The sequence below is a fragment of the Takifugu flavidus genome, chromosome 18 (assembly GCF_003711565.1).
Source record: "Takifugu flavidus isolate HTHZ2018 chromosome 18, ASM371156v2, whole genome shotgun sequence".
Lineage (NCBI taxonomy): Eukaryota > Metazoa > Chordata > Actinopteri > Tetraodontiformes > Tetraodontidae > Takifugu > Takifugu flavidus.
In genome coordinates this window covers 7,879,395-7,905,351 of record NC_079537.1, presented here as the reverse complement: position 1 = coordinate 7,905,351, position 25,957 = coordinate 7,879,395, and the positions used below count along the sequence as shown (strand labels likewise).

Here is a 25,957-nt window from a genome sequence, read left to right as displayed (position 1 = left end):
ATATACTAGCACCACTACAAAAGGGAACGCAGGATTAGATTATCATGAGAACGACATTCCCAACTGTGCGTGTCAGACTGTGTTCCCAGTGAGGCTCCACCAGCTGGGAGCATGGAGGTTTTGATTAACACACTACTCCTTATGTCAAGCTTTATGGGCCTGATGTTTTTCAGATCCAGCACCTGTGTGTGTGTGTGTGTGTGTGTGTGTGTGTGTGTGTGTGTCTGTGTGTGTCTGTGTGTGCGTGTATTTGATTTCCAGACTCCAACTAACTCTAATCTTATTATTAAAAAGCTTTTATGTACTTTTTGAGGTCAGATGTTATAATAGACTCTTTTTATGGCCAAACAGGAGATACAGAGACAAAAGCTAAGTATTAGTATAAGTAATTAGAGAGTTGTCTGGAGTAGTTGGGATCATATTAAGTGATTTTGCTGGCTTGTAGTCAATGTGCCCTGAAATTTGTGTTTCATTACAAACACAGGTTAGTTAGCTGTTAGCAAGAAGGTTCAGGGTTGTTCCTTTCTCTGTGGAGTATGAATGTTCTTCCCACGACCAACAGTTTGTGGCCGCGAGAATACAAACACAAACAAACAAAATACATCAGTACACATGTATTTGTACATATGATATCCTCATACCACAAAGCAGTCTTAAAATTGAAAAGCCAAATATGCTGTCTGTTTAGATGGCATTAGGCTGTATTTATTCCATCCCATGTGTCTCCTTCCTGGCACAATGTGACCATTCCAAGATGCTGTTGCAGCAGGAGTTCCTTCCAGGTTATGACCCATGTGTAAATCAAACATGTCATAAAAAAACAAGATGTGGGTCTGCTTGTTACTATTAAATTTGAGGCAGCCTAACCATTGCAATGGTATACAATAAGCCAAACTATTTAATGGGTGTAAAGAAGTGGCGCTAACCTCATGCTGCATGCTATAATCCTCTAATTAACAAGCAGAGTAATGAGTTGATGAAGTGACCGATTAGTTGACCTCTGACCCGTAAACCCTGACCTCTGCACCTACTCTAAAGCCCCTGCTGATAGACGGGGAACATCTTCAGTGTGCTGGGCACTCATTGTCTGTATGCGTGTGTTTGTTTGTGTCTGTAAAGAAGTTGCAAAATCCCAAAACAAATCAGGCAGTGAGAAAACACTTCAACAAACAAACAGTGAAGCCAAAGACACCAAGAGAGATGTGTGTCCGTCTCAGGTTGCCTCAGAGGTTTATTTAAGGACTGTGAGAAAAGACTAAACAACAGGATGCAATGTGAGATAATATCACCTCTACCCATTTTACACAAGCACGCCTCTCATTATTTTATCTGAAAGTTGACTCATTTCAGCTTTAGAATTTGTGCAGAACCTGATCTCCAACAGTCAGATGCATTCAATACACAGCATTTTTTATTGCAAACCCTCATGTACACTGTCCTGAAAAATGTCTAGTGCATGTAGCAGCCCCTAGAGGGTGTTTGTGCCACACATAATACAGACATTAACTCTCCCAAGGACTCATTTCTGCAGAAAAAAAATGCCTTTGCAGTTGGAGAACAGCATATCTAAACATTTTTTATGTCCAGTTAATTGTGGGCATATGCGTGGACAGATGACCCCAATCCAGAATCCTTCCTGGCACTGTAGAGTAAAAGGAAACAGGATGGGGTGACACTGACTGACAATAGACGCCTTTCTTTTATTTACATTGACTGACTGAGAACGTCATTTCCATAGTGTGTGTTGGTTTTTCCCATCATTCTCTGCTGCTACCAATGGGAGACTGATGAATGTGCTTGACTGTGTGTTTTTATTGGGTGCTGTACAATAACCACACTAGCAAATTAGCAGGTTGTTGTTGTTGTTTGTTGTGTACTCTCCGCCTGTGTGCAGTTCCCTCGTTGACTCGCTGGGTGTTCTTGTCCCTATTTTTTCCTGTGAACCTGGTGGTCCTCTCTCCCCCTTTTCTGAATTTACTACGTCCTCTTTCCTTTCTCTTCCTGTCTTTCTCCCTCTCTCAGTCATGCAGAGGCTCATTCACATCTACATCCACGCACACATCCAGTCCCACCCCCACATTCATGTTGAGTCTTCTCTCTGTGTCCCCTGCATGGCTTTGTGCTGCGGCCACAATACCAGGGGCCAGGCGATGAGGTCACACTCCACGGGAGAGCTGCAGGCCTGACCAAATCTCCACCATCCCCACCGGACACGAGACAAACAGTCCTGCAGCCTGCCTCCCCCAGCGCGCTACATTTTTTTTGCCTGTCATACAGCTTAAGACATTCATCTGTGCAATCACGAGCATTTCCTTTTTCCCAGATAGACACTATTACAGGAAACTTTGGTTCTTACTTTTACTTCCCTGCATTTCAACTTGTCTCCTCCTGCCTTTTCTGCCCCCCCGTGTCAGGTTTCTCCATCCTTCACACCAGTCCCTTTGTCCACAAAGTGATTTGAAAACTGCTGATTCATGTCGGTCATGTGTCTGTGGTCCTTTTAGAAAGTTGTATTTCCCTTGAAATCAGGCCAGGTTGGATGGTTTTCCAGCCAGTAGTGATTCCCCCTCTGCCTATCAACTTTTTATGTCCTTAAAACTGGGTGATGATCGTACAGGATATGTATGATATGTGCAGGTACGGAAGACTGATAAGCATCAGTGTTTAAAAAGTGGAGCACATGTATGCGTGTTGATCTAGCCATGAAAACAGAAGACGTTTATGATCACAGAACAGCAGAAGGATACACACCTAAATTCACCTCAACAGCTTCTAACCAAACAGCTTTCACAAACTCTTCCTGAAAGTAAAAGTGGAATAAAAGACACAAATTTTATTGGAAACAAAACACTGGGAAAAAAAAGCCTCCATCTGAAACGTGCTCTGAATTTGCGGACAGTGTTGCCTTTCAGGTTGTGTGAAGAAATAGGTCGGGTAAACGTGCACGAGGACAGGGCAATGACTTCCTTTTCAGTATTTGCCCCTGCTGTGAGGACATGATGTTCCTGCAACCCTTCGGTGCCTTTATAGCTCAACCAGGCCCAAAACACAACCTGCACACTGACCGCAAAACATGAGCCGCAGCCAGAGCGGCCCATCGCCCTACAGAAAAGCCCGGTCTGGCCCATGGCCTCCCATTGTATACATCCAGTCAGCTTTGTGTATTCCTCTGTGATAGGTTCCAGTGCACAGACACGGACAACAGTCTTGTTCTAGTGTGTCAATTCTCCCATGACCACCTCATCGGTTTGTGGGTGTCACTCCAGTTGAGTTTCATTTAGATTAGAGGATCTGAGCCAATTTCCATGCTTCATAAGTTTGCATGTGTGAGTATTTTGTGTTGGAATTGAGGCCATCATAAAGCATTTAGGATTCTTTAGCTGCCCGGCATGGACACTGTTCCTTGCTGTTAGTCTTGTATTGTCTTGTGTAGTGCTCAGTTTTCTATGATTTTTTTCTCCTGACATTTATGTCCTGACCATACTTGAGTTGCTGAATTGTACCGAGCCATTTGCTGGTTACGCCTCACTGTCCAGATCTGTCGGCCATGTGTCTGATCAGGCTGTTTCTCTGAAAAGTTAAGGACTTACGTCAGTCAGTTGTCAGCTGCTGAATGTCAGCTATTTCACTCGCCTCCATACAGCCGGTGCACCTATTATCTCACCGCCTCGAGTGCTGATGATGTTTTTATAAACCCCCATGAGTACACTGTAGCCTTAAGCATTGGAAGGGGGAATCTATCGCCAATAATCTTTCTCCATCACTTATGGGGGCCCAGAGGGTTTTTTTAGTTTTCATCTCAATTTTTGACATACACGCTATTGTCTTAGTGTGAAATTCTGCCATGTACACACCTCAGCAAACACAACTTTCAAGTTTAAAACCTGGCTTTTGAGCTAATCTGACTCTCAAATTCTTTTTATTGTTCTTGCGCATTTTCCCTCTTTGGCAGGAATGAGGGAGGGAAGGGGGAAGAGAGGAAGAGACATGCCCTCGAGAAAGCCTTTTGATATTTTGTGATGTGTTAGATTACGTGTGTGGAAATGTGCTTGGACTGAAGAGAGAGTCAGAGTGAGAGAAACACATCTGTGTGTCCTTCAAAATATAGAGGTAGCTGTATATATTTTAAAGATCAATAGGTCTTAAACTGTTTTACAAAATGCAGCGTGAAACAAGCTCTCCCTTTCTCTCATCACTTCCTTCTGTCCTTGCAGTGACACATCGCCTGTAGACACATCAGAGAGGCTGAGGCTTAGTCCTGTCAGCACTTGATCCAGCTTGACCCTTTTTCCTCCTGAGTGGAGGAAGAGATTGCTTTTTCCTGCCTTGGGGCAATAAACAAGTAGGCATTAGGAATGTGTGAAAATGCCCAAGTCCACGAGTCTCGGATGGGCAGCAATGCGAAAAAGATTTATGGGCATAGGAAATAAAAAATTAACAGACACATTCAGCGGCGTTGGGACTTGAAAAAGGGGAAAAGAATGAAGCGGGGTAAAAAACAGCGGAAAAAGTGCAGGGTTGGACATGTTTGTGATATTTCCAGGCTGACATCATGGCTGGTTAACAGGTGGTGCGCACAAGATTATCAGGACTGCTTTTACACTGAAAAGTCTTTAATTCATGACAGTCCAATTCAGTTTTCTTCCATTTTCTCACACACAACGGCAGTTAGCAGAAGATAAAAACTAATGAACGGTGTGTGTGTTCATGCAGCGTGCTCGTAAGTGCAAAGGTGCTAATTACAGTAAACTCAAGTGGGTAGAAGGCCTGAGTCGTGTGGTATTCGGGGAATCAGGAATTGGCTGCTCCCCAGTCCAGTTGATCTCCCTCCTACTGTTGTGCTGCCTCTCCTTCAGATACATGGAGGTGATAAAGGCTGATTGGCCTCTTATTCACTTCGTCACACAGGCCAGATGCAGGATTCCAGCATCGCTTCAGTGTTATGATAAGATGGCGGTCTGTCACAGTTGGGCTAGTTTTCTGATTTACTTACACTATACACTGTAAAATTGTCTTCAGGTTCAGTTCTTTCTCCAGGGTGGTCTGAGCGTTGCACTCTGCGTCTGCTTCGGCAAGTTTTAGCAGTGTCGTGAGGGTCACACAGATCAGCGGGCCTGGCCCCTCAGGTGCTTTGGTATTGCAGTGCATGCACACTGAGACATATGTCTATATTTTGTGGTCACAGGATGCATGCAGGTTTACACCGCTTATAAACACACCAGGTCCAGGTGTACATGTTTAACACGGTGCGTTCCCTACTCTGTGATCATTCTTAACTTTTTAAACGTGTATTCACAGCACATACTCTTACTGGACCTCCACGATGGCCACACTGACAGCTATGAAACCTCGGACCAGCACATTCTTTCATCATCTGCCACTGAAAAGTAAAAGAGGTGTGAAGCAGCAAGCACTTTTCTTGCTCTCCTGCCTCTCCCACATTGTTGACCATCCCTAAGTGGTCATAGCCATTAGCTGTAAAATGTTATGTCACACTGTAAACCTCCCGGACCACCACTGAGCCCTTGGTTGAGGACAACTGCCGGTCCAAGCTTTGTAAAATAATTCTAAAATCAGAGAGCCAGCATGAGCCCTTTTATTTTGGGATTGTTTTTTTATAACGAACAGCATGTCAAACCCAATGCTGTACAGGAACGAATAAACTTTCAGTATTTTTGGGCTTCGTGTATACACGGCCTGCTGCTTTTTCTTCTTTAGTTTCATTATTTTACTACACACGTCATTTAATGTGATCTGTTAATGTTTAAATGAAAAGTGACAAACAGCGTTTGGTACTAAATATATAGCGAGGTGCTAACAACACATGAGCCCGTTCTATTTCCCCCCCAGGTCTTTAGGGAGGGACAGGACGCATGCCAAGAGCCGTCATGTCATAAATACCCCCCCTAAATGTTTTAGAACTTTATAATTATACTTGCTTCAATGTTCCATGCTTTCTTTCCTCTCTCATACTATAGTAGTGTGTATTTTCAGCGTGGGGCTAATATGTGCCTGCTAGTTTATATAATCAGATTTTTTTTCACTGTACTGACAGAACTCAGGATCCTGGTACCTTCGCCAGTCTCATAAAACTGTTTTCTGCATTATATGACAATACCTGTTTCAAAAACAGGACCATTTATGTTACACTGACTAATCAGAAAGCTTTACGCTCCTCTAAACAAAAGGCAGCATTGTTAGATGTGGAGTTTGTAGCCAAATTATAATGTTGCGATCAGGATATTTAAGTTTTTTTAAACATTATGTAACTATGGAGATTTAAATGGAGAACACCGTTTGGAGGAGTTTTCAGCCAAGGTTTTTCCTATAATATCCACTTTTTTCCAACTTTATTTTAATGCATGCGCCCTATTAGGTTGCCATTTTAGCTGCTAATCATGATTTAAACAAGTGTCCTCAGGCTAATAAAGTTGTGTTGCAAAACAATGCTGGACAAAACAAAAGGCAACAGTCTACTAGTTACAGCTCTGGCACATCAATGCCAGTCTCAAACAGAACTTGGAAGATTCCCATGCAAATCCTCCTCTATACAGCTGAATGAGCATTCTGGATGGCTTCCTTGTGAAGTGGCTCATTAAGAAACACAGAGACGTGGTGGTACAGTGCTTTTAAGAGCCCTGTGGCGTTAATGGGATAATAGAAGCACTGTGGGTTGAAGATGTAAGCTGACTTATAAAACAAACAAACAAGCTAAAATTAGCTGTTACTGAACAAATAAACTGGCAAAAGGGAAGAGCAAGGGGAGGGAAGAGGTGAACAAAGCCTGGCACCACCAGTAGCTATACTTAGGAAGGATAACCTACAATCCAGCTTAGTTACAAGACAACCTATTTCATCAAAATGTGTGAATCTCGCCACATGGTTATGGGGGTTTAAGAACAATACTATGCTTTGCCACATTGTTTGGTGAATTTACAGTATTTGCGACAGGGCAAAGGTGCACAATGACTGCAACTTTGATTACAACAAACCGCACAGACACAAGTATGTACACAGAAACGTCTTGCACAGCTGGCAGCTGGATTTTGATTGTGGAGTCTGACTACTTGACTTGAAACCACAGTTCTGTGCTTAGCGCGGTCTTCTGGTCGGTATTACATAAAGACATTTCTAGATGTCTCTTAACTCTTGAATTGACTCGTGTGTCACGAGTGGCTCCTCTGAACTTCAAACTGCTACTTTGCTGCCATAAAAACTCCACTTTACAACGCTGTTGTCCTCATCTCCAGCTCATACTGTAGCACTATTGCACTGATTACTGTTACAGCTGGATGGTGGCTCTGCATGTGTGTTGGCCCTATAGATAACAAATCCATGGAAAAATTCCATGAAAGATCAACGACTGACACAGAAACGTCAAAAATAGCCCATTTGTTGTGCTGTTCAGTGTTTTCCCTCTTTCATCATTTATATTTTGGGTTAAGGTTTATTTTCAAAGCTGTGTTCTCTATAAACTCACAGATAAAGTGTGTTTTAGCAGTTTTTCCTTTACCAGAAGAAAATTCCTGTACAATTTTGAGACAATGCATAAATATGGTGCCTTTCTGGTGCCAATTCACAGAGCTAAATTTATATGGAACTTGACCTAGAGTCTGTGAATTATTTTTAGTTTTGAAAAAGAAAACAATTCCAGACAGACATCAACTATATTTACTAGGGAGTGAATGAATTAATAAAAAAGATAACACTATCTTATGCTTACGGGTAACTTAATGATTATGGTACATGAGCACTTCTGGATTATGGAGAAACTTTGGTGGGCAGACAGGCTAAATTTTTAAAACTTTTTTTAAGAATAACATCAGTAACCACTTTCCACAGATTCCAGCAACAGAGGCTCGTCTCCTTTCCCTCTCTGCGGGGTCTTAAACTCCCAAACTTGCCTTTTGTATCTGGCAGAACAGCACGTCTATTGTTGTGGGTGAAGGCGGAGCGGCCCTGCATTTTCAGGAGGTCATGGGGTCTACAGGTAGCAGAAAGGACAAGATTAATCACTTGATCTGGGCCGAGCAGGGCGGGGGCGGTATATATTTAGAGGAGGGAGAAATGGGAGGACCAGCAGAAGAATAAGAGGGAAGAGTGGTGTAATTGAGAGGAGAGGAAGAGTTTTTGAGAACAGACAGGGAGGAAGTTGGGTAAAGGGGAGAAGACAGGTAGAGACACGGGAAAGCAATTACTCGCACGAGTGTCTTTGTTGTGCTCTCTGATCCTCTCACTGAAAGACAGGGCATGGACAGAGAGCAGTGGTCAAGGGTAATTACCTAAATGTGGGTTAGTTGCCCTTTTATCCTCTCACCGTTGCTACCTCATCTCACCGGCTATAATGGTTGGATGACTTATACACACAGAAAAAAAGTGGTTCTTCATATCTATGAATACTTTAGTTCCAATAACCCAAATTTCTAGTAGTTCATCTTGCGTGCCTGCACAGGTTGCCTGCAGCTGACTGAATCCCAGATTGACATGTACCAGTCAGCTGTTTTCTCTTTCTGGAGGAGAATTGGGTTTCTCAAATGTGGAATAAGGGTTTTTTCTTATTTTGTCAAACTTCCTATTTTACCTGGTTGCACACCTTGATAAACTGCACATTAGTGGCCGTACATGACTTGAGCTGAATGAATCATTTTGAGCTGGGAGCAGGTGGCTGCAGTTTTGCAAGTTGAGGGCAACCATGCAGATGTTTGCCTGCCTGGCTTCATCAAAGCATTGGTGTTTACATGTCATACAAGAGTGCCAGCATGAGTGAGGACGTGCACAGTTGCTATTACCACTCTTGAATGTAGGGGTCATATACTGCTGTCTGTGTATCTGTTAGCCTGCGCTTCACTCCTGTGAGTGTGCTTTCATGTCCGTCGGTGACTAAGTGGCCAGCTGCACAATAGGACCTACCTGTGGTTGGACTTGGCCAAAATCCACCCTCTTAAGTCTGTTTTTTATTCGGTGTCACATAAACAAATGCCAGTGGAGGCTATTCACCACTCGGTAATGTCCTCAGATCTCTCCCCAACATCTGCCGGCCTGCTGATTTTATTATTTAATGATCTTAATTTGCTGCTTCATATTGCACGCTTTAATGTCTGCAATGTGCACAAGGGTGAGTCCTTCATATGTTCCGGTGTTGTCAGAATTGAGTTAAACACTTGCACGTTTCTTTTTTGGTTGGGAAATGTTTTCATAGGCAGCATTTATTTTAAGGCAGACACATGCATTCTGTGACATACGCGCGTACCTGAGAACGGGCTTAAACATGCCCACATTCACTCAGCAGTCCTTCCATGTCTTTGATATACCTGACCCTCTTTTATAGTTTTTTTTTCCCCATGTTTCACTAATAGACGGGTGGTATGTAGCCGATTACAGAGATATATAGAGTATATGTGTATACGGCATACCCTGAAGGTGATAGATGAGGCTGAAAGGAAGAACGTCGAGTCTCCTCCTGTCCCAACACATCTCAGCAGAGCAAGTTTAATCTGCCCAGGACTTTGTGCACTTACATGGCTCGATCAGGAGCAGTCTAACAGAAATTAAGTGCTTAGTTCAGCCTTTGTTGTATTTGTTTTCTCAGCACCACTTTCCTGCGATACAGCGACAAGATAAAGACTATCATCGTGTCTAATCCTTTGGCTGGATCATTTACGGTGTAAATGCAGAGATTCTGGCTGTAGAGTTCAAGTGCACACTTTTTAATGATCATGTTCTCTGATGTTTTAACGAGTGTGAAAATGTCTTGCATAGGCCGACTGGGCCAAGTATTAAAGCCTGGATTGTGACACAAATCCAGGCCAGATGACAAACTGTTGCACTGTTTAAAAAGTCCCCTATTCTGTCATTAATGTCGTTTTTTTTCTAGTTCATAGCACAAAAAGAGTAAAACAAAGTCAGCAGCTGTATGTAAGATATAAAGCTTCTGTGTTTGAGGCAGCAATTTCAGATGTGTGGGTAACTACCATTCTCTGCCTCTTTCTCTCTCCTTTAGTGACATATTTGATGCCATGTTTCCAGTCACCCACATTGCAGGAGAAACAGTTATTCAGCAAGGTATGTATAAGTGTTCCTTTGTGGTATTCACAGAAATTGAAAACACAAACAGCATAAAAAAAATAGTTTATTGCCGTTTCCTAGTTTCACTTGGTTTCATTTTCATTTTTAAGGTGAAGTGACAAACACAAAGTGGAGCTTCTTTTTGGTGCAGGCTTTGTGGGCATCATGCAGCATCCTCACTATTTTCGTTCAGGCACGTTGTTGCAGTATGCAAACAGGAAAAACTAATTGAAAAACGCAGAGCGGCAGGACGTGAACGCACAGGTTTGGAGGGCTGCCTGCGCCGGTCATTGCGCCATTACAAAATTAGGGCTTGCCATGCGGAGGAACACATCCACTGTTCTGTTGCTGCTCTACTTGTTTATTTTGCCTCACCACTCCCTTTCATACCTCCCTTTTCTTGTCTTCGTCCCGCCTGTACTTCCCCTCATCTTACCATGACTGTGTACTGCCCACACAGTTATCTAAAAATGCGCTGTAGAAATGTAGACACCCCTCAGGGCTAAAGCAGAGCCAGGCTTTTTTTTCTGAGACACACACAAACTCCTATCAAAGGCAGAATTGTGTGTTGAAAAGGACTGTTAAATCAGAGATAATTACCCACCTTCAGACAATACTGTTAGATGTGTGGGACAACCATTCACCCCTTCAGTGTCAGCCGATTGTGGATATGCCACGCCCTTATCTCAGGAGCTATAATGCTAAATGCATTATAAGTAAGAAGTTTGTAAGAGTTAGGAATTAGCCCACTCTAAATGGAAAGTGGTTCTTTTAAATTATGACATATGTGGGCAGAACGCCTTCTAAGTTCCTGTAACTCATGTTTGAGCCAAGGCTGAACCTAACTGGTGTGGATGACAATTAGCTTGTGTTGAGGCAAGACCACACTCAGCACACCAGCCTTCGCATCTGCCTGTGCGTCTTTGTGTTTGTGCATGTCCTGGTCAAATATTTGCCTCCATTCTCAGGCCCTAGTGGTATTGGAAGACCACGAAACAAAGACTCAAGCGCCAAAGTGATAAAAGACAGGAAGAGTGGAAGAAAAAAGGACAGAACCAGGGGGAATTTAAGGGGAGACAGATGAGATGAAAGAGAAGGAGGCAAAGACAGAGAGACACAGATAGCAGAGGGCCCTGGTTGCAGCAGGTTTTGTGTGTGTGTGTGTGGGTGTGTGTGTGTCTGGGGTCTCCAGTGGGACATGCCATCAGACAGACAAGGAGCATTTTGCGTGACAAATAGAGCTACGTGATTAACGAGCTCTCTCCACTCAGTATTAATTAGCCGTGTGAACTCCCGTGAACTTTACACGCTGGGCGCTCTCTGCTTTGCATCTTTTAAGGCGAACACACACACACACACGCAAGATCTCCAATACAATCACTTTGCCACATGCACACACATGCATACTTGTGTCGTGTATACACATACATCATCACCCACCTGGACCTCTGAATAGTTGCATTTATGCCTTCTAGTAGGTGGAAGCTGCAGGGCAACTTTCACATTTCTCAGGGATGTGTCTGACATCCTTTTGTAATAATTTCCTTTGAGCCCTATGTAACAGATAGCATAATTAAGGGAACATGGTTGCCATTTTTCATCCTTATCTCTAGACTAGATGCTTTTAAGAGACAGGAACCTACTGGATTCCATAGCTTGCTTCGAGGTTTAGGGTTTACTTTCAAAGCTCGTGGCATTTTTTGAATTGCCAGCCCGCTTGTATAAAGGGAACCCATCAATTAGTCGCACTTGTCGGAAACACAAAGCTGATATGATAAATGCTTATTTTAAACGAAGCAGCAGTTGCTGGTGGAATGGTTTCACATGAGACTCAGTGAATCGAAGTTTCCTGTTCAACTAGAAGTCATTTTCACTTTAACTTGGCTTTACACTTATCACTTGCATTCTACATATGTTAAGTTTTGCTGGAACCGTCTTGTAATAACAAAAGTAAGCATTAATATACAGTATATTCTGAATGAAGAGATGCTCGTAATAATAAGAACACTGAGCAAGTTGTAGATTTTAGGAGAGACCCAAATATGTGGCCCAATAACTTTCAATTTAAGCGAATCTTTGTTTTTCCCTCCAGGTGACGAAGGCGACAACTTTTACGTGATTGATCAAGGTGAAGTGGACGTAAGTGGAAACTCAGATACAACATTCTTTCACAGACATGCATAAATGTATAAGGGGTGGGGGGTGCTAATAGCCCTCCCAGGAAAGATTGTGGGAAAATCCGACCTTCTCCGCTTGTGTTCAGACAGGGTTTCCTCTCTGCAATGGACAGGTTGTATTGGATTGCCTGCATGTTTTGTTCTCTTCAACGTTCAGTTGAACTCTGATGGCAATCTGAACGTGGTGCTTTAAAGTCCGGCACGTTGTGAAGGCAACCGTGCTGGGGAGCGTCTTTGTCTTAGCGAGCGTGACACGGAACAACAGAGTTAAATAGAAAGACAAAACAGGAGCCGATGGAAAGCTAAACAGGAAATGGCCTATTCGAGCACAGACGGTGAGTAAGTGGAGAGAAGCAGGGTGGCAAGCTTGGCTGAGTTATGCTCGAGGACGTTCCAGCCTGAGCATTGTTTTGACTTGAGTTGTCTTGTCAAATTGGATAAGAGTGCTGAAATAGCTGTAGGTTTAACCAATGCCACCAAATAGTTACGAAGGGAAAAATTGAGAAATACACACACACCTCGCAGTTTAGTCTCCAATAAACTCTGCTAACTAATCTCACCCCTCAGGTGGTACACTGGCAACATTTTCACTCTCAAAGAAGCAAAACACCCAACACCTACAGAACTAGGGCATCTGTGGAGGCAGTGGGGACATGAAGGTTGTTTCTCATGGGGTCACACTTCATTATATTTGGTCCTCACTAACCTGTATGATACATTTCCACCCCTGCTTATTTTGGCTGTTGTACACACAAAAGAATAAACATTTCAAGAATTTGAATTTACCTTTATGACCATAAAATGAATTATAAATATACAGTATTTCCATTGTCAACAGTTAGTAATAGTAGTGGAGGCGAGATGATATTTAGCAGTGAAATTCAAAAGCCCGAGCAGAATGAACCAGTCCAACGAACAAACATGTACACAGCAACAGCAGTACTTGATTTGCTGCTTTTTAATTGGGACCAGACAAATAAAAGGAGCGTGAAAATGACAGCCATTAAACTCGCAGTGTTTGAGTCATTCTCAACTCCGTTCGATCCTGTGTGCAAACCTGAACTGATGCAGCGTTTTCGGCGCCGTCCTTTTGGGCCGTCTTTGTATTTTCTTTGCTCATTTAACTTTTGCACACCTGATCCATTCAAGCGAATGAATAAAATATTTGAGTTTTACAAACAAAACTTCTCAGCCAGTGTGTAATCTATATAATATAAGAAAATATCAAACAAATAACTGGTATTAAATAACGGTATTAAAATTTAAAAAATAAATAATCTACAGTGCACATCCTAATGTAACTTTTGAAACACGTGTGTGTTCTAATCTAATGTGATACAACCACAGCCAGCTCTCTGCAGCTGTTGAAGCTGCCACACTCTGTAGAGACGGATACGTTCCTTGTGGTGTACTTTGGATACATTTTGGATACTTGCTTACAACAGGTCCCAACCACCAGAGGGATAAAACTTCCCTCCCTCCCTCCCTCTCCCCTCTGGTTTCTTTCCATGTTATTAAGTCTAGTGGATAGTGTGTCGACAGGTGAAACCGCAGCGGCCACAGAGGCAGCCTGAGTGATTCTCGATGAGCTTGTATCGTCTAAACACTGCCGTGCGCGTGTAGAAAAACGATTTTCTGGTGTACGTGTGCAGGGAAGTACCCCATTCCAGTAAATTCAAAGGATGGACAGAGAGTTGGTATCATTTGAGGTCCGAGTGGGGGGTTATCTCAGGAGGGTTGATTTTTTTGTTTTCATCACCAGATCTTCAGAGCTCTGTCCCTTTTTCTGTTCCCAGGTGTATGTGAATGGGGAGTTGGTGACCAATATTGGGGAAGGAGGCAGTTTTGGAGAACTGGCGCTGATCTACGGGACCCCCAGAGCCGCCACAGTCAAAGCCAAGACTGATCTCAAACTGTGGGGCATCGATCGAGACAGCTACAGACGCATCCTCATGGTACGGGCTTTAACTTCACATGAGACAGACAAACACCTCAGTCTCAGTGACATGCTACCAGTGTGCTGCTTTTTGACCTGTTTGGTCTGTGATGTAATGGGTCAACTGGGAATGCTAACAAGAGGAAAGGTGGCATAGCAGAACACACAAACACTCTTAAGTGTGATGTACGTGCAGAGAAATTTACTGCTACACTGTCTGAGCTCCTGTCATTTGCAGTCTTTCACTCATGTAGCAGCTTCAGCCGCTCCGCCAACTTGAGTTTCCTTAAACACTTAAGGAGGTTTTATTTCTTTCTTTTCTAAGGGTCAAAATAAACAGTACAGAAGTCACAAAACAAAGTCCCAGCCACTCACGTCCCAGCATCTTCCCTTTTTAGGAATGTAGATGTGATGATAAATGAAGAAAGTGGGGGCAGGGGGTGGCTGTGGAAGAAAATGGGGTCAACCTTAGTGTCTACATAAACTTCTAGCTCCAGGAGCTTATCTAGTAGGAATATCCAAAATATTTAAACTGGAAACACAAGGTATTCTGCCCTAGGTGCATACAAATTCCCACACACGTACACTTTGTTAGATAATCAAAATGGTAATTACAGCATGTATGTATATGAAAGGGGGGACGCGTGCTGGCGTGAGGCACCATGCCCAAACAAACACAACCTCAACTTTTACTTTGTTAACCTTCAATTAGCTTTCCAAACACCCACGTGTGTGCTTTCATCAGCTGTGAACCTTCTGCTCTGTGTTGAAGAGTTTAGCTCAGCAGAAAGTCTGTGTTTAGACCTTTCTGCACTCGCGTCACCTCTTAAGCACACAGTTTAACTGAGGGCGCAGTGCCTGCTAACCTTTCCTTCATATGATTCCCTCTCCCGCTCCTTCATTTGTTCCATCAGCCGCAGCAGCAGAAGCAAGAGGGGAGACGGGGTGACGCAGAATTTAATTATATGAACCTGCAGTTAATTACTGCTGTCAGTGATTTGTAAGGCTGTTTTTATAAAGTGAAGTATTCTGGCCATGTCTTAGGCCAACACAGGGAGTGTTATCTGGGTGTTTAGGTATGTTTGCGTGTGTTTGTGTCTGCATCTTCGCGCATTTTGCCAGGAAAAATATGCTGTGTGTGCATCTGCAGCTTTTTGAAGCCTCTGGGAGATGTGCTGCTGCTGCCATCAGTCTCACAGTTTTATCAGTCTGAATCAAGCATTTGTGCTCAGTTTTTCTTGAACCAAGGCCCAAGTATGAATGTAAAAAAGCTGGACCAGTGTTTAGAAAAGTCCACAACTGTCAGCAAGTTTGACAGTAAGTAGTAGTGCTGTTTAGTAGACTTTTAAGACCACCTGACCACTTCCTGATCCAGCGACTGCTTGTAGTAAACAATGTAATACCATCGGCTGTGATAAATACATCCCATGCCTTGTATATCCGCCAGTCACGCATTTTAACACGTGCAGCTACAAAGCCATTAACAAACTGCGAGGCCACCGTCAGAAAACATTTCATTCATACTTTAAGGTTTTCCCCTAGACAGAGACGAAGGCGTGGGATTGGTTTGAGGTGGCTTCGGCCCACACCTCTAACTCGAAGGCTGCTTCTTAAACCATGAGAGGAGCAGAGTCTTAAGTATAAAGCATGCCTCAGCCCTCCCAAGTGGGAGGATAGACAAATACAATGCAAAAAATTATATAAAGACCAGAAGAGATTATTACAATAAACAAAAAAAAAAGCTAAACAATGTAACTGAGTCTCTTTCATTCCTTTAGATCCATTAAAGACCTTGCTGGTGACAACACTCAGGCCCACCCAGCCCTTCTTACACCAGCGGCATAAATCAGACCGGCTGTGTTCTGTGTGTAGTGTTATGTATACAACCTAAGCCTTTAAGCTATGGAAGCCTGTCTGAGGAGTGCTATAGGGAACCTATAAATTAACCCAACGTCTTTGTGGAAGGCAGACTACGTGTGTTGTTTGTGGGTGCAATGTACGTACGTGAGCATTTGTAAGTGCCTCCTTAATGAGCATGAAGTTTCATCTCTGCAGGAATAGCAGCAATGCATAAGTGGCAGAAGTGAAAACAGACTGCAGACACACACAGCGCAGGATTCCTTTAATCACGTTGTTTACCATTTTGAGCTCGACGTTGGCTCACATGGGAGCATTTCTTCCATTTCAGGACAAAAAGTGAAACGATATAAAATTAGATGCAGCAGTGGGACGGAAAAGCCTCCATGTATCATTCCCACATGCAGAGACAGGCTGAGGTGGATCTCTGCTCGCTGATTTTGTTTCTCCTTTTGTTGGCTCGGTTTCTCTTCGCAAATGGATGGGGGGGGTGCATTTTAGGAAAGAGGGGTCCTCTGGGTCAAGACTTGACAGGAAGCACCTGATGCTCATAGCAGAAGCAGTCAAGGGAAATGTGCACACACACACATTCTGCTCGTGCACTGGACACCACCTCTCGTTTATAGCGACCCCTACAATTGAGTATTTCTTAAAGTTTGACCCCTTTCGTATTAACTCAGACTTATGTTTGTCTCACAGGGCAGCACACTGAGGAAGAGGAAGATGTATGAAGAGTTCCTCAGCAAGGTCTCCATCCTTGGTAAGCCTGCGGAGTTAACTGTGGATTACATTTATGTATTACTAATTATTTTGCATTAAAGAACACTGTGATAGTGTGCGCATTGACCTTAACCACAAAGGTTAAGAGACTCAGATAGCTAAATCTGCTGAAGACCATATACTGTAGATTAGCCCACATAAACACAGGCACACATTGTCACAGTAGGTCCATAACTGAGTGAGGTCTGTGTGTACAGTGCTAATCTTCAAGCAAAGTTCATACTAAAACCAGTCACACTCTCCAATGTCTATACGTGGACAATTACAGACCAGGGAGTTAAGCTAAGCCTCTCTTTTCTTCGCGGACTTTGGGAAACACCAGCCATCGAGGCCACGGAGTCTGTGGGAACTATAAATGAGATTCATTCAGATATTCAGAATGGGACGCAGTTGGAACTGGCGTCTCATCTCTTTCCACCTAATGGTGTGCTTGGTGTGTATAGAGTAAGGCCGTGCCCCCCTGTACAGAGTTATTAGCTGGCTGAGTAAACACATACACTCAATTGGGGCCTAAGGAAAAGTCTCCCTGTGAGATCCACTCTCCTTTCACTCACTTCCTTTCTTCGGCGTCTCCCTTTTTTTGACGGCTGTGTATTCAAATGGCCGCCTCCCTCCTTTCCGCCCCTCATTCCTGTTTCTGTCACACTGCTTCTCACCTTTTCCTCTCTGAACTGGAGGAGGGGTCGGAGGCGGGAATGTTTTCGTTTGTTTTTGATTTTTGAGATAGTCACAAAATTGGGTACAAGCCCTTGATGTTGAGGAGAGAAGGGGTAACCCCCCCCCCAAAAAAAACAACGTTCTCTTTGTTGTGTGCACACATAGGCTTCAACATCCCAATCTCCCTGTGCATGTGTGCAGCAAGGTGATCCAAGTGGGTGCAGGCTCTGCCAAGCGTGAAATGTCGGCTCTTAAGTCGGCACATTTGTGTATCGCATTACACGCCGAGCTGTTTGGGGTCACAGCTATGGGGCCTGCCGCCTTTAGCTGGTGCCGGGAGACATCACGGCCCCACTGGAGGGGACACTGGACACCTTCAACTGAGCAGACTTCACCTTAGTTAATCCTAAATACGTATACATTTACACACACTGATACGCCGAGTAAATCAGACAACAGCAGTCTGAGACAGGTTCTGCTGTGGATATTTGCCTCTGGCTCAAAGCACAGACGAATCAAAACACTGCATCACCTGTTTATCTCACAAAGCACAAGTCAAGGTGTCACATTTTGTGGCTCCATAGTCAGTGAAAATAATCTGGAGTGTCACAGACGAGAGGAATAACTTAATTTGGGCCTTCCAGTGGAAAGTATATCAGTGTTTGGTGAAACCGCTTGATCTGGAAAATAGTCCACCAGTGAAAATCTGCCCGACCACATCAGTGAACATGTGGTCGGACGATCGGAAAGACAGCTGGCTCTGGCCTTCGTGATCCAACCAAACAAACCAGAAAAAAAAAAAAGATTCTGTCACAGCTTCACAGCTGGGCTCTTTCAAAATCTGTTGACATGCAAAAATGTCTAAAAATGGAAGAAATCTGCTTTTGAGGGTTTCGAGGACAATTAAATGTAAGACCTTTTAAAAAACAAGAGCGGTGTTGACTTAATGAAAAGAAGTATTGTTTATCTCACCATCTATCACTGGTTTGTACTTTTCTCACGTCTTTACAAAAATGCTCAACTTTCATATGCATATTACAGTATATGAAATCACATAGTTCATTTAGACTTTTTCCAAGGTAAAAACAAAACAAATGGTATAACAAGCATCTGACCTCACTGTACCGCCTCTGATGGAATCAATAAACTTAAAATCTTGCAATTTTATGGGTAATTTATAAGAAGGAGGTTGTTGGAATTGGAGAATATTGGAAATAGGGGGGAATTATGATTCCCACCCTACTTGAACAGCGGCCCACCTCACAGACCATGGAAAACACATGTTACTGTTTATCAGGGATCTCTAACCAACTGTTGTGGCTCGTTTTCCGTCCGCAGAGTCGCTGGATAAGTGGGAGCGCTTGACGGTGGCTGATGCCTTGGAGCCTGTTCAGTTTGAAGACGGGGAGAAGATTGTAGTGCAAGGAGCACCTGGCAACGACTTCTTCATTATCACAGAGGTAAAGTCTGTGGGGGGGCCTTGAAGCCTCGGCGGTGATTCTACAGGCCTCAACTGTGTTTTACCAGCACACGTCCTGGAAACAGCCTACGCTGACATTTGGGGAGTGTCATCAGGTGGACACTCAGGTGGCTGATGCATATATCACACACAGAAACTGACACACAGTTTTCCCCTGAGGCCCCCCTGCCTGTCATCCTGGCATGAACTCTCTACTTACACAGCCCTCACCAGGGTCCCGTCACCAGTTCCCTCTCAAGCAGGGGTGCAGCTTCAGGTGTTTTGTCCCCTCAGCCTCAGACCTGATGGTTAGTTGCTCTCAGCTGCTGTAGTTCCAGCATGAGCATGGTTAGGGACAGCTTTTCTACTCTCCCTCGTCATCCTTAGACGAAGACTTTTCAGACAGAGGTGGTTTAAAAGATTGCGAGCTTTTTATTCCATCCTATTTATACCAGAAGTAGCTTCATCCCACTCTCCTATCTCTCCTACTTATATCTCTTAAGTGTTAATCACTCCCTTCCTCTCAAATGCAGCGGGGCCTGACTTTCCCAGACTAGAGTGAACTGACGTGGTATGTGTGTTACTAGCTTTCACATGGGGTCAGGAGCCAGGACCAGGATCCAGCCTCCAGGGAGACGGGAGAGGAGAGACAGGGAAAGAGAAGGAGAGCGCGGGTGGGGGGAGACGACTGCAAGACATCAGGGAGACAAAACAAGGACGCTGATGATGAGCACAAAAAAGCAACACAGAAGAAAGATTAGCGTTTAATGTTCTGTTTTCTTCAATTTGACGTCCTCTCAAGTCACCTGAAGTGTTTTTCATACATACATGTTGGTCCTTCTTCACCTGTCACTTCACTTCTGCCCTTTCAATTCGTGCACTTGCAGGAAGGGAGGACCAGTAGACAGAAGGGGATGTACTGCTCTCCCCTTTCCCCTGTTCTCCTGGTACATGGCAGTTTTCCTGAAGTCCTCAGAGTAGCTCACATGTTAATAAAGTATCCAGTTGATGTCACTGGTACTGAGGAACTCATATTTCTGCCGGACTAAATGACTAAAATCTTTAGAATTTAATTGTTGTTTTTAATAATTTGCTTACAGAATCAGCTCACTTTTCATTCAAGCAGTCTTCTCCCAGAATTGGCTTGAATTTTAATGTTTTCCTTTTGTTTGACCCCATTCAGAAGTAATCACACTGAGGGTCTTAAAGTGTCCCAGTGGGTGCCACAGAAGAGAAATCCTCTCAGCCTTCCCCGCAGTTTATCACCCAGCAGTTTAACTGATGTGGAGGCCCTAAAATGCAATTTAGCCAATGCGTTTTTCACAGAATGATCAATGTTTGTGGGTAAAACCATCGACTGAAAAATCTCCCGTCTTAAAAGTGTGTTATCGCCGCAGTTTGCGACAGACCCATCTTGTGCATATGCATCGTGTCAGAGTGAGAAGGTGCAGATGCCGCTGGTGCCGGGTGGCCTTGTGAACAGGTTACACAGGCTCTCACCTTCCTGTTATACTTTCTGCCTGGCACCTCCATCTCTACGCCTCACTGTTTGCGCCTGTGGTCGATCTTCTAGATGCTACATCTCCTGTGCGAGGCACCGAACTGTGACACGTGGCCCTGATCAGCCTCACTGTGCTCGATGTTTGTATGTTTTTAGTGCTCTTTTAGTGAAGATTTTCAGCATTTTCACTTTCTTCACTGTTTATAACACGCCTCTCTCGCTCCTGTCGCTGCCTGTCGTTCGCACCGTGTCGGCAGTGTCGTTGTTTATATACCACATATCTGGAGCAGAGTGCTGCCCCCAGGGAGGTACAGTATGTGATGGTTATCTGGACCACACTGGGCGAGTCCTGTGCACCAATGAATTACTGTACATGACAGCACTGCGCTGTCTCACTTTCTTTGTTTTGACATGAATAGAAAGGAGAGGATTCCGACTGTTGTAAACACAGACGCTGCGATGCCACATCCTCCGCTTTCTGCCCCATTCACGTTCTGCTTTATACCACTTCTGTCGCGTTCACGTCCAGTGATTACAATGGACTCACCACCAAATGGAGCAAAATGCTACATCATAAACTTCACAGAGACGACACGTGCACTCACAGGATACGAGCACTTTATCTTTATTGTTATTACTGTCTATGTCAGAATATCTTTTATCTGCAGCTTGACTGCTGTTTAAAAGTTTGAAATGATTAATTTGAGGAGCAGTAATTGTAGGTTTAGTAGTAATGTTTCATTTGAAGCACAAAAGAAGCAGGAATCAATGGGGAACTTTTATCAGGAGTGGATTTTATTGCTATATCATTAATACAGTTTTATTGCTGTAAACGTAATCACGACAGAACAAAGTCTGGTCTTGGTCATCCGGCGCCACATTTTTATTTCTTTTATTAGATTAAAAAGACAGCGACAGTTGCAGTATGTATGTTTTGTGTGTTTGTCAGCATCTGGAAGGACCTGAATCCTGATACTGGACACAGGAAAAAAACAAAGTAACAAAAGTACATGAAGATTAGAGCAGGAAAGAGGAATGCTGAGATGTTGGGGAAAGGGTTAGAAAGGGAACAGATGCAGGAAACTGAAAACTGGCAAGTGAAAGAAGGGCAACATGTGAACAGGATGCTGAATGGAGACAGGTGAAAATAACTAGGGCAGACACAAAGGCAGACTCGTGCATCGGGGTTGTCGCAGCAGAGCTGCACTCTGGGCCAGCGACTCTTTACATTTCAGCGTTCGCACACAGAGAAAGGCCCAAACTTATGTAAAGGGGATCTCCCACCTCTCTGCAGGTCATATAAACCACCAACCCTTTAGTCACACATATCCCTTTCACCTAAATACAGTCTCACCTTTGTGCCGTTCGCCTGCAGGAAAGAGCCAGCACTTTTTTTGGTTCTCATTAAAGCTCATTATATTCATATTAACATTATTATCCTGGTCAGCAGACGGCCCAAACAGAGCAGAGCAGAGACGGATTAAAGCCAGCGAGTCCTGGAACAGTCAAGCCTCCTCCAGAAGACGGGCTGGGAAGTTCCCCTCCATTGGATTTGTGTTTTACCTGTCAGATGTGAATGCTGCACTATACGCAGTAACACCCCTCATGGCCTCTGTAAATGCGCGCACAGATAAATGTTAGCAAAGTGTCCCTAAACTGCTTACGAGGTTCGTCAACAGCTGCAGGATGGGGCAATAACTGCTATCGTCTGCTGGGCAGCTTGAGCGGAAATCAGATTTCCGTCATTCTACTTTTCAGAAGACTCTCACACACAAACACAACCAACGGGTGATGTAATATGCATGGTTGGTGAGTCTGTCCAACAGGCCTCAGCTGTCGATTTTCTCACTGTATGTGTGTGAGAGAGTTTGCTTTAGCCGGTCTGTGGCCCGGCCGTCCATGTTTGGTACCGTAGCTTAGCAACATGCTAACATTGGAGCGTTTCTGAGGTCCTTCGGAGACAGTTTGGCGTTGGCAGTCCGAATCTGAGATGATTCATTGTTGCTCACTCAGTGTAAATGCAACTAAAGCCATTTGGGTATTTTGTCTTTGTATTTATTCCACTCTGGATAAATTACTGTTGAAGCTGTGAGGTCTGTCAGAGCTGGAATGTCTTCAGAATGCGTCGGTTTGTGTTTCTCCTCATGCACATCCACAGAGCTGCTGTCTGTCCCTCCAAAAAGTGGCTTAAATCCTGTGCACCTGTGTCCTCATAATGCAAAGGAATTTCTGCTTGGCTTAATCCTCCTGGTGGATTTCAGCCCTTTGCTGAAGAACTCCTCCTCCTTCTTTCTTTTTGGTTTTTCATCAAAAACCCCTCCTCCTCTTATTCTCTTCCTCTCATCCCATCTTTCTCTTGTCTGTAGCCTTTTAATTTTGCTCATATAATTCTTCTTTTCTTCCCCATCTCCAGGGAATCGCTTCTGTGCTGCAGCGCAGGTCTGATAATGAGGAGTATGTGGAGGTTGGACGTCTCGGACCCTCTGACTACTTTGGTGAGTTAACACATAAAAATGTGTTAAAGCAACAGCTCACATCGTATCAAGACTGCACCGCACAAGGACACTAAAATATGACAGACATGCGATCGTATGCCCCGACAACAGCCCACTTTCACCAGCGAAGGTGGATTGGGCGATTACAGCCTGTGCTGCTGGAAACCCAGTTTAATAAGATTCTTATTCTTCTATTTTCCGCCTCCGTCGCGGCCAACACCTAAAGGCCTGGTGGGGCAATTTATGAAACAGGAAGCCACAGATACGAGACCGACATGTCTGCCAACTGGGCCTATAACTCTGACGCCATTAGTCGCACATTCATCAACCTTTTAGCAGCGACGTCTGCACAGGCCACGCCCCTTTCTGCCACGAAACGAGCGAGATCGACTTTAGAGCCCATGTTTCTCTGGGGGCTGCTTTAGCGGGTGGTACTTCACTTTGCACAGAAGGGGATTTAATCCAGAGCGGGCCGGTTTGATGTGGTGGGCAACACTTCAAGTTAAATTCAATTTATACAGCACTATATATAAACATTAATGGGAAACCAGTATGACAGAAAAAAGTACAAAACCACTTGAATGTTTGAACCATTATGTTTGCCGCTGTCTGGAAATAAGTTTTTCAACTAGTCAGGTATAATAATTCATTTGCTTTTAAATAAAAAGTGGAGCCCCCAGTAAGAGCTGACCCTCCTCCTCAGGTGAAATCGCCCTGCTGCTGAACCGCCCCAGGGCGGCCACCGTCGTGGCTCGGGGCCCGCTCAAATGCGTGAAGCTGGACAGGATCCGCTTTGAACGCGTGCTGGGGCCGTGCTCGGAGATTCTCAAGAGGAACATCCAGAGATACAACAGCTTCATCTCGCTCACCGTGTGACTCCTCGGGCCCCTCTGGGCGCCTCGAGCGAAGGGCGGGCGGTGTCAGCGTCCCAGTTTAAGGTGGGAAGAGGTGTGGAATCAGGGTAAAGGACATCAGTTTTACATCTCGCCGCTTTTTCTTGCATTTTTTCCCCCTTTCCTTTTTGCAGCTCTCTTTTCTTCTTTGATGGTGTGCACTTTGACCTGTGCTGTCACGTAGCTTTATGTAAAACAACAACAACAACATGCAGACGCGTAAACGTCCGACTCGAGACAGCGACCTTTGATCATTTAACTGTAAATGAGACGTGTGTGCAGTGCGTCATCTGTACGTGATGCATGTTTATAGAAAACAAACGGCTTTTGCACTTTTATGAAGTTACAAAGATTCTAGGAAGATTCAGGAAAGAAGGATCAAACGAAGTCATGGTTACATTCAGTAGCGGGAGATAGTATATATTTCTTTGATGGCTGTTTGTGGTGTGCCTTTTTTAACTTTTTGTTGTGTTTCAGTGTCTGGTCCCACACACACACCTCTGTTCCTTAGAGCGTAGAGGTCTGAAAACATTTGGTTTCACTGCAGTTATCTATTAGGGGATTGTTATCTGAGCTTATTTGTTGAGTTTTCATGTGACAAATGAACAAGTTTGCTTTTTTTGAGCAAAAAGGTTTTGTTTTGTTTTTTTGTCCCTGAAGTGGGTTTTGATTTCAGAGCCCCTCCTCAGAGGGGCAGCAGTGGTTTCAGTCTGGTTCTCATTCACACACAGTCTGAAACACACTGACATGAAACATAAAGCCCTTCTGTATATGCCCACACCATCTCAGGACTGTGTGAAACACACACTCACGCAGACACACACATACATGCACACGCACACATTTGCTACATCAGCGCTCTGGCACCATTTAGGACCATTTTAGTCGAAACAAATGTTTGCTTTAGCTGTTTTCAAGACTTATATCATTATATTAAAATAAGATGAGAAAATAAATAAACACGTTTGTGTTGCTTTTCTTTGATCTGTTGACGTTGCACAGCCAAGCCAGCAGCAACTATGTTGTATAAGCCCAAATGAGCCCTTATGAAAATAATCTTTCTCTATGTATCTGTTTCTTTCAACTATCAACCCATCTTAAGCAAATAAAGATAAGCTTCTGAAACCTGCCTCATTTGACTTATTTTCTCTTGATCAGCCACTCTTTTGTGTGAGAATATGACTCCCATTCACATTTTTTCCCATCCTTTATCCTGACTTCTGGCACCCTCTTGTTCCCTCCTGTTTGGTGTTCTCGCTCTCTCTCTCTCTCTCTCTCTCTCTCTCTCTCTCTCTCTCTTAATTCCCTGAACAATCTTATTCCTCTCCTCTGCTCTCCATCCTCCTCCCATGAATCCAAGTGTCCACCATCCATCAGTCTGAGCTGTCAGAAGGCTGCTACAGCTTTGAAACATTCCTCTTCACCTTAATGCCCACTAAATCAAGTGAGGAATGCACCCCCAACTCACCGACATCCCCACACAGACCGACACACACACCTTCATCACTCTGACAGCACACACTAACACACATGAACTCCAATTTTGAGGGTCTGCGACTGATTTTTTTTTCAACATGTCCTCATCAGTTAAGCACAGATAGCATGAATCAGCTTGATGTTTATCCTGAAGTGAATGACGACTCGGGAGGAGAAATGACTGATTTCATGTCCATTTGATCTGTCGTTTACACAACAATTACAATTTAAATGGTATTTATGATAGAGATATGCCTTTATATATAATATATATATACAGTATATATGTGTGTGTGTATAGACTTCAGAAATTGACTGCTTTTGTTTGATACATACATTATAAATGTACTTTATTTTTTATTTAGTCATGACTTGTCCAATCCCCAGTTGGTGCTCTCGCTATGGCAACATCTTTCACATTTATTAATTTTATCATTTTCTCCCTCTACATTAGCCTAATGCTCACAAACATCAATCAACCAAAGTGCCAATCAATATGACAATATGTGGCAGCAACAGAGTCAGAACTCAAAGTGACCTTGGTTTTGTGCACGCTTGTGCACGTGGAGCGCCTGATCGGGCAGCACCATTATCAGGCCGTGGTGGGTGGGCCAGGGAAAACTTGGCATCGTGGCATGAGAGGTAAGAAGGGGCCTTGTTG

General features: G+C 43.8%; 1 protein-coding gene across 1 annotated transcript in view; it reads left to right on the top strand.

Annotated features, from left to right (window-relative positions):
• Positions 1 to 24,945, top strand: part of LOC130514673 (cAMP-dependent protein kinase type I-beta regulatory subunit-like) — a 36,112-nt gene extending 11,167 nt beyond the window's left edge. The window contains 7 exon segments of the mRNA XM_057014400.1: positions 10,001 to 10,062; positions 12,158 to 12,204; positions 14,039 to 14,197; positions 16,735 to 16,795; positions 18,811 to 18,932; positions 22,846 to 22,927; positions 23,631 to 24,945. Coding sequence (XP_056870380.1) covers positions 10,001 to 10,062; positions 12,158 to 12,204; positions 14,039 to 14,197; positions 16,735 to 16,795; positions 18,811 to 18,932; positions 22,846 to 22,927; positions 23,631 to 23,803 — 706 coding nt within the window. The 3' untranslated portion in view covers positions 23,804 to 24,945.
• The last annotated feature ends 1,012 nt before the right edge of the window (positions 24,946 to 25,957 follow it).